This window comes from Nanorana parkeri, unplaced genomic scaffold, assembly GCF_000935625.1.
Source record: "Nanorana parkeri isolate BGI_ZX_2015 unplaced genomic scaffold, ASM93562v1 scaffold1899, whole genome shotgun sequence".
NCBI classification, from domain to species: domain Eukaryota; kingdom Metazoa; phylum Chordata; class Amphibia; order Anura; family Dicroglossidae; genus Nanorana; species Nanorana parkeri.
The window spans coordinates 132,690-141,192 of record NW_017308167.1 but is presented as its reverse complement, the minus strand read 5'-3'; the positions used below and the strand labels follow the sequence as shown (position 1 = coordinate 141,192).

The window sequence follows — 8,503 nt, the reverse complement described above, 5'->3', positions numbered from 1 at the left end:
CGAGGGGGCGAGCCGCTCTGTCACGATGATCGAGCGGCATGTGAGAGCTGGGAGGAGAGAGCAGCCGCTGTCATCCTGCCAGTTTCATGCGATGACAGCGGCTGTGTGCGTAACCTAGCAGAGGATCGGTAAATATCATTGATATTTATCGGTCCTCTGTGTGCAGAGCAAACACCGGAGTGATCAGACGATCACTCCAGTGTTTGCAAATAACTGGGGGACACATAGTACTATGTGTCCCCAGTTATTAATGAACAGGATGTGATTTACATCCTGTTTTCCTCAATGGGGATAAGCACTCACTACAGAGGCTCCTCCCCATTCAGAGATTGCTTGATAGTAAAATATTTACTATCAGTAGTCTTTGAATGAATGGGAAGACTCTGTACTAAGTGCTTCCCATTCACAGTGCTGAGGCTGCAGAAAAATAAATTGAGGACTCCGTGTTCTCAATTTCTTTTTCTATTTCAAAAGGGAAATGTCAGGGGTCTGTTTAGACCCCGTATTTCCCCAAAGCCCCCCAACAGTAAAAAAAACAATTATTAAAAATTAAAAAAACATTAAGAAATAAATAAAATCTGTAAAAAAAAAATGAACTAATAAAAAAAACCCACAAACCCGCTCCCCCCACACACATAACATACACGTGCACTATATTGTGGTGTACGCCATGCACATGCGCTGCAATTATCGCCGGGCCTACAAATTTAGTAGGACCGTCTTTTTATTCTACCGGGCCTGTGCTTTCAGAAAATATATGGTTTGGGGGGTCCTTTACAAACGCTAGCAACGCAGCAATTGAAAATCAAATCAATGGGAAAAATTGCAAAATGTTCCGGAGGGCTTGGCAGCGAAAGGGTTAAAGGGCCTATGTGCCAAGTTACCTACCTGTGTTTTCATAGCAGAAGGGAAGCAGCTCAGCACCGTTACAGGCAATGTAAACACTAGGGATGCACCGATATCGGTATTTTGGTATCGAGTACCAATATTTTATTTTCGGTACTCGCCAATACCGAGTACCAGAAGTCCCATTCAGGAAGCCAGGTGGCGTGTAATGACCACCTGGCTTCCTGATTAGCCGGGAAAGCCGGGACGGCGTGTAAAGACTCGCCACCCGGCTTCCCGCTGGGCTGGGAAGCCGTCCCCATGCTTCTCGTCACATGTTGACGAGAAAGCATGGAGCCGGCTTTCTGGCCAATCAGGAAGCCGGGCGCTGTGTAATGAGGCGCCGGCCGGCTTCCTGATTGGCTGGGAAGCTGCCTCCATGTTCCCTCGTCATGAGGGAGCATGAAGCCGGCTTCCCCACAAATCAGGAAGCCGGGCAACGTGTAATGACGAGCTGCCCGGCTTCCTGATACCAGAAGTATCGGGCTAGGCATCGGAGCATTTGAGCGAGTACAAGTACTCAAATACAAATACTCGGCACCTATACTAGTATCGGTGCATCCCTAGTAAACACCTATTTGAGACAATTTAATCATATTGCTGTTGTTGGTGTGTGACTGTCCCTCTGAAGGATCTGCATGTGGACATCCCATTGTAAAGAATCTAGTGCTGTGTGAACTATTTAAAAAAACATTTAGCTACTCACTGTAAAATCCTTTTCTCTGATTTTCATTAAATAACACAGCTTCGTCTCCTAATTTTTTTTTGATGTGCACGTTGCCATTGGTGCAGTTTTTATTGTTTACACTTAGTGTAGTTTTGATCTTGCAACTGCTTGCTACAACTGAGCAAGCTTAGTGAGGGAACAGTTGCAGCCTGTTAGGAGATGACCGTTTTGCCTAGATTCCAGTAGGCAGCAATATAATCCATAGTAAAGTAACCACAAGTGCTGTGTTATCTTTGTCCCCCCTTTTTATCTTTTGTTTTCCATCAGTGTATTCTTAACTTGTATTTCTATTCCAGGTAATTTCTGCACGGAAAGGTGAATTTGAGACTGGCTTTGAAAAAGGAGGTCAGACCAGAGAGCATGCTATGTTGGCAAAAACAGCTGGTGTAAAACATTTAATAGTTCTTGTTAACAAGATGGATGATCCGACAGTGAACTGGAGCATCGACAGGTACCTGCAAAATAACTGCATGAAACAACATTGTGTACATTATTTTAGTTGAAATTGTCATTAAAATTTGTACAATAAAGCAGTGCTCCCCAACCTTTTTATTGCTGCGGACCGGTCAAAGTTTGATAATTTTACCGTGGCCCGCTGAGGGGGGGACGTTGATTGTTTATATTTTAGATTGTTTTGATTTAATAATTTTAATTGTATTTAAAAATGCCTTCAAAATAAAATACAGTTACACCAAAAAATGAAAGCGTTGGAATTCTTCACCTATTCCACCACCGAAAAACTGGGCGAGATTACGTTAAAATGTGTGACCACGTCACTGGTCACACATTCTAAAGTAGTCTCAAACTTTGATAGACCACATGCCTACCTGTAATCATTTAATCAGAAATAGATTATAATAGGGAACATTACAGTGTAATATTCCCCATTATAATCCATTTGTCTAATTACATAAAATAGCAGTACACATCAGAGATATAGATTATAATAGGGAACATTAGAGTGTAATATTCCCCATTATAATCCACTTTTCTAATTACATAAAATAGCAGTACATAACAGAGAAATAGATTATAATAGGGAACATTGCAGTGTAATATTCCCCATTATAATCCATTTGTCTAATTACATAAAATAGCAGTACACAACAGAGAAATAGATTATAATAGGGAACATTACAGTGTAATATTCCCCATTATAATCCACGTCTAATGACATGATGTAAGACACCCCCTTCCCCCGCTCAGACTCACCCTTCCAGGAGCAGCAGCCATGTGTCGATGTTTGCATTCACTGCAGGGGGCGGGGCGTGTGACACACACACACACGTCCGTCTCCTGTGACTCACCTCCCCTCCCGCAGCCTGTTACTATAGACGCGGCCGGGAGGGGAGGTGAGTCACAGGACCCGCCCCCTCACTGTGAAGCCCGTCGGCAGTGCGGGACCCCGGTGTTCGAACACCGGGACCGTGCACTGCAATATATTGCATGACCGGACCGCACTGAGACTGTGCGGCCCGGTACCATTTGATCCGCGGACCGGGGGTTGGGGAACACTGCAATAAAGGACCCCCTGCTAAGAAGACATTGAATATTCCACTTTTGCTGCCAGTACCAAAGTATATCTACAATATGCTAGGACAATTTGGCTGTTCCTTCAATGCTGGACCCCTCAATTACAGGTCACCCAACAAGGATGTAGCCAGTCATTGCCAAGGCTGTGGCTTACATAAAACATCAGATAGGCACCAGAAGTTGCACAGCTCTGAGAAATCAACCTGATTCTGGCTTGGGCAGAACTTCACGCCCTCACCCTGTCTGCTGTATACATTCCAGGCATGAAAAATTGGCAGGTAGACTTAGTCGTCAGCGTCTGGAATCTGGAATACTTGCTTTGTCCTGTGGTGTTTGGAGGCCCTTGTCACACATGGGGGATGCTGAATGTTGACATCCTGGCATCTATGTTCAACAACAAACTGGACATGTTTGTCACTAGGATCAGGGATCCTTGTGTCTTTTAAGTAGATGTCTTGGTGACTCCCTGGAATCAGTTCAGCTTGAACTATGCCTTTCCTCCTTGGCCTTTCACTGGATCGAGACGGACGGCATTTTGGTGACCCTCAATACTCCCAACTGGCCCAGGAGACTGTGGTACACAGACCTATTCAATGTGGACTCTGGACACTTCTGAATTGTCCAGACCTCCTGTCCCAAGGACTGGTATTCCACCCTGCTTCTTGGATGCTGGCTTTATTAGCCTGGCTGTTGAAGCCCTGGTCCATAAGGACAGAGGTCTTTTTGGATGCTATCATTCCTATGCTCCTGAAAGCTAGGAAATTGACCTCCCGCCAAGGTCTACCATTGCAACTGGAGGTTTATTTCACTTGGTGCAAAGTGAGGGAAGTTCCATCCCAGGAAATACTCAGTGGGACACATCTTAACTTTCCTCCAGTCTGGCCTAGACCAGTGTTTAGCCTTGAGTACCATCAACGGTAACATTTCTGCCTTGGTGATTTCTCTTCAAGAGACCAGTTGCCTTTTGTACACTTTCTTGCAAGGTGGCCTTTCTTGTCACCATCATTTCTGCTAGGTCTGTTTTCTTAATTGGTGGCACTGACTTGTAAAGAGCTTTTTCTGGTCATCCACAAGGATAAGGTAGTGCTGAGACATTCCTTTCTCCTAAGGTGGTCACTACCTTCTACCTTAAGGACATTATTTAGCCATCGTTATGTCCTGGACAAAAGCATCCTAAACAAGTTTCTCTCCACTGTTTTAATTAGGTTTTTTTCTGCTACAGCTTTTATTCGCAAGTCTGACTCCCTCAAGGATACCCCTTGGGAGAGCAACAGGCTTCTTGTTCCACTATCTCTAGGTGGATTCTTTAAACTTTCGCTCAGGCCTTTGAACCAAAGGTTACGTGTGTGTGTGTGCGTGTGTGTGTGTGTGTATCCACCTTACTGATCAAGGCACACTCTACTAGAAGCAGTGCTTCTTGGGCCCTATACCATCAGGCTTCAGTATCCCAAATCCGGGAGGCTGTCACCTGGTCCTCAGTTCACATTTTTATCAAGTTCTACCAGTTGGATGTTTAAAGTAATATATTAAAGCTTTTGGGGTTTTTTTTGTTTTCTTTTTTTCTTTAAATATATTTACAACTAGGAGGCCCTAGTTGTATAGGGCCTCCTATCAAACCTCTTTTCTTCTACTTTATTTACCCTAATGCAGAAAATGCATTAAGGTAAAAAAAAAATGCTTAAATTGTAACCCTTTCACTGCCACGTCTCCCGGACCGCATTTAACCTCAGCTGGCCACACCATTTCTGCAATTTTTCCCATTGTTTTGATTTTCTATTGCTGCGTTGCTAGCGTTTGTAAAAGACCCCCCTAACCATATATCTTCTGAAAGCACAGACCCAGTAGAATAAAAAGATGGTGCTCCTAATTTTGTAGGTCCTGTGCAAATGTTTGTCAAATCAATATTAAACCAATATTTTTGGTTAATAGCAAGCCGCTGATAGCTATTATTTTATAGGGGACAGTTCTGATATAAGTTCATGGTCGCTAAAGCGACCATGAACTTATAACAGAAGGGAGAAAGCCACCAACATAAGGATTAGGACTAGTTTACACCAGCCACAATGCGTTTCGGCCGATTCTGGCTGGAACGCACTGGATCACATTGCGGCCGGTCTCACTTTTTGTTGTGGGGCAGGAGGGGGCTTGGCGGTGCATTGAAATCAATGGCACCGTAGCCACGCCCTCCGGCCGCAATGCAATTGGCCCCATAAGAACACAAGGCACATCAAAGCCTGCGGTCCGGTCAGCAAAAATGCTGCAAGCACTATTTTCTCTCCCGTTCATTGAAGGACACAGGGAACAGATCAGAGATCATGTACTGTAGTGTAATTTCGCCACCTGCAGGAGAAGGACGCTAGGCACAAAAAAACTAAAGACCAATCACAGCCTAGGGGAGGTGGTGCTCCTGGGGTGTTTCGGGGTCGGGCTGAGGTCCTGGTGCTGGCGGAGGCTTGGGGCCTCTGGCGCTGCTGGCCGCTCGGTTCCGTTCGCGGGGGCCGCTAATCGAGCCCCCGGCTTCGTTTGCGGCCTTCTCGGAGGCCACGGCCGCCATCTTTGGTGTGGGCGCGTGCGCCCTCGGTCTGACGTCACTTCCGGTGCGCCGCTTCCCGGTCCCTTTACTTGCGTGTCACCCGGCCAGATCGGTCTTTCACGCTGGGACGCGGTCGGTTGAGGACGCACTGGGACACCGGGAGTTCGGGTACTGTAGGAGGGTCGTCTGCCTGCGGGTCTGTTGCTAGGGGCAACTGCGGCAAAAGGCCTAGGGACGGGGGCGGTGCCTGCCGGGGTCTCTTTCCTTGCCTGGGGCTCTGGTTTGGCATATATTTGCCGGGGACATGGATTGTGGGGACAAACTAACCGCAGTGCCCTGTGAGGGCTGCGGCCTCTCTTCAGGGACCTCTCCCACATCCTCAGCGGCGGAAGCCTGGTCCTTCCTTTTCCGCTCACAAGCGGCTTTTTCGTCCACCTCCGCCCTCTGAGAAGGGCGAGAAGTTCAACAGGCCGACGCCTTCCCAGGCCGCCCAGTGGCCCTCTGACAACGCCACGGCCGTGGCGTACGTCAACCATCAGGGCGGCACAAGAAGTGTGGCCGCGGCTCGGGAAGTGGAAAGAATTCTATCTTGGGCGTAGGTGCATGTTCCGGCTCTCTCAGCCGTGTGCATTCCGGGCGTGGAAAATTGGCAGGCCGACTATCTCAGTCGCCAGTCAGTGGACCCGAGGGAATGGATGCTACATCCGGAGGTGTTTCACCAGCTCTGTCTTCGCTGGGGATTCCCGGACGTGGATCTCCTGGCGTCTCGCTTCAATCGGCGTTCGTGGCCAGGATCCTTGGGCGGATGCGGTGAACGCCCTGGTGGCGCCGTGGGATTGCTACGGTCTGATTTACGCGTTCCCTCCACTGTATCTGTTGCCGCGTCTTCTGTGGAAGGCGTCTCGGTCATCCTCGTGGCTCCGGATTGGCCGAGGAGGGCGTGGTACGCAGATGTGGTTCGCTTAGTGGCGGACGTCCCCTGGCGCCTGCCGCTCCGTCCTGTTCCCTGTGTCCTTCAATGAACGGAGAGAAAAGGATTTTACGGTGAGTACCAAAATCCTATTTTTTTCTGGCCGGAACGCAGGCATTGATGTGCCTCGCATTGCGGCTAGAGGGCGTGGGAGCGGTGCCATTCACTTCAAGGGTCAAGAATCCAGCCAGAATCAGGCCAGGAAACGCACTGTGGCTGGTGTGAACTAGCCCTTAGTGACTTGGCCAGCTGGAAACGGTTGTGTTCCACTGTAAAGCTGGCCATACACCTTATCTGCAGATTTTCTATGGTCAGATGGAAAAGGTGCAACAGATTCCTCCATCTACACTTAACTGTGTGGATGGAGTAATCTCCACCTGGGCCAATCTGTTGCACTTTTTCCATCTGACCACAGAAAATCTGCAGATAATTGTAAAGTGTATGGGCACCTGTAGCCTTACGTTGGTGGCATGGAAAGGAGTCATACTACTTTAAGTCTCAGCAGATGCCAGCTTCTGTCTCCAAATGATTTAGGCGGCTCTCTAAATTGTTGGCTTTATCTATTATAATTCCCTGTTGGTGCTTGTTGGTGCTTGTTTGTGTATTTCACAGGCCATTGTTGCTGTGTTGCCTTTTGGTCATCCCCTCTGTTTTCTGTGATAAACTTAGTAGTACTTTTTGGTACAAAACAGATAGTTACACACTTTGATTTGCCTGTGTCCAATTGCCTGAAGGAGCTGCATAACCATTGATTCCAGAAAGAACTCCCTGTGTCCTGTGATTTTCCAGTCTTCTGGGGGTTTATTTTTTTTTTCTGTTATGCAGCACTGAAAAAAAAAAGGATCTAAATGAATAAAAACAATAAAATTAATGGTTAAAAGTTAGAAATAAAAACAGAACAAATAGCTGAGGGAATTAATGTGTTAGGGCTTACTAAGGGTTATTAAGGGGGTTAAATATAAATTTAAAAAAAAAACCTTTATAAATTAAAAAAAAAATAATCTTTGTGATGTCAGGTGCAGATCAATGGTCACACCTTTGATTTACATCTGAATGAAATGCTAGATGCAATGAAACCATCGATTCATTGTTGTTACTCAGTGACACTTGCAAACTATTTTCAAGTGTCATTTTATAGAGTAGTGGCTGCATTTTGGAGGCCACTCCTGCTAGGGGAGTTGGAGCTGGAAGTAATTGATGCTTCCTAAATACTTTGTTTTTTAGGATGTATCTCTAGCTTTCAAAACCCACAAGTTAATTCACCTTTCATATGATTGGGTAATCAAAGTGAACGTAGGATTTTTTTCTTTTTTTTTTTTCTTTGCTAGGTTAACAGCATCTGCCCCTCTAAAGTAGAACTATACTTGCATTCCTTCTGAGTCTCGGTTCGGGACACCATCAATAGATTGGTCGTGGGTGGCCCGGAATACTCCCCTGCATGTTTTCTACTACAAAACCTCTAGGGTTAATTATAAAAACTCCCTTTCACGGGTTAATTATAAAAACTCCCTTTCACGACATCTCCTTAACTCTGCCAGGGCCTGCATCCCCCTCAACTGGGGCCAAACGCAGTCTCCTATGCAATTGTGGTACTCTAAAGTCAATGAGATGTCGCATGGAGGACCTGACCTACATGTGGCATAATACAAAGGGGAGTCCTTACAATGCTTCCTGGGGAGTCCTCCGCTCCTGATGGGGGAGCTTCTCCCTCTTCCCAAGTATAATACAGTATGCTTGTCCCGATCAACCTTACCCTCCCGAGAACACTCCTTGGGGGAGGGGGGGGGGGCGGGGGGGGTCTGGGATCCTTCCCTCTTTAGTGCTTTCCCCTCTCTCTTGCCCCTCTCCAGGGTGC

General features: G+C 46.7%; 1 protein-coding gene across 1 annotated transcript in view; it reads left to right on the top strand.

Moving 5' to 3' along the window:
- LOC108800068 (eukaryotic peptide chain release factor GTP-binding subunit ERF3A) overlaps positions 1-8,503 on the top strand; it is a 219,248-nt gene that overhangs the window by 106,578 nt on the left and 104,167 nt on the right. The window contains exon 12 of the mRNA XM_018572010.1: positions 1,909-2,063. Within this exon, the coding sequence (XP_018427512.1) occupies positions 1,909-2,063 (155 nt within the window). The remainder of the gene's footprint in view (positions 1-1,908; positions 2,064-8,503) is intronic.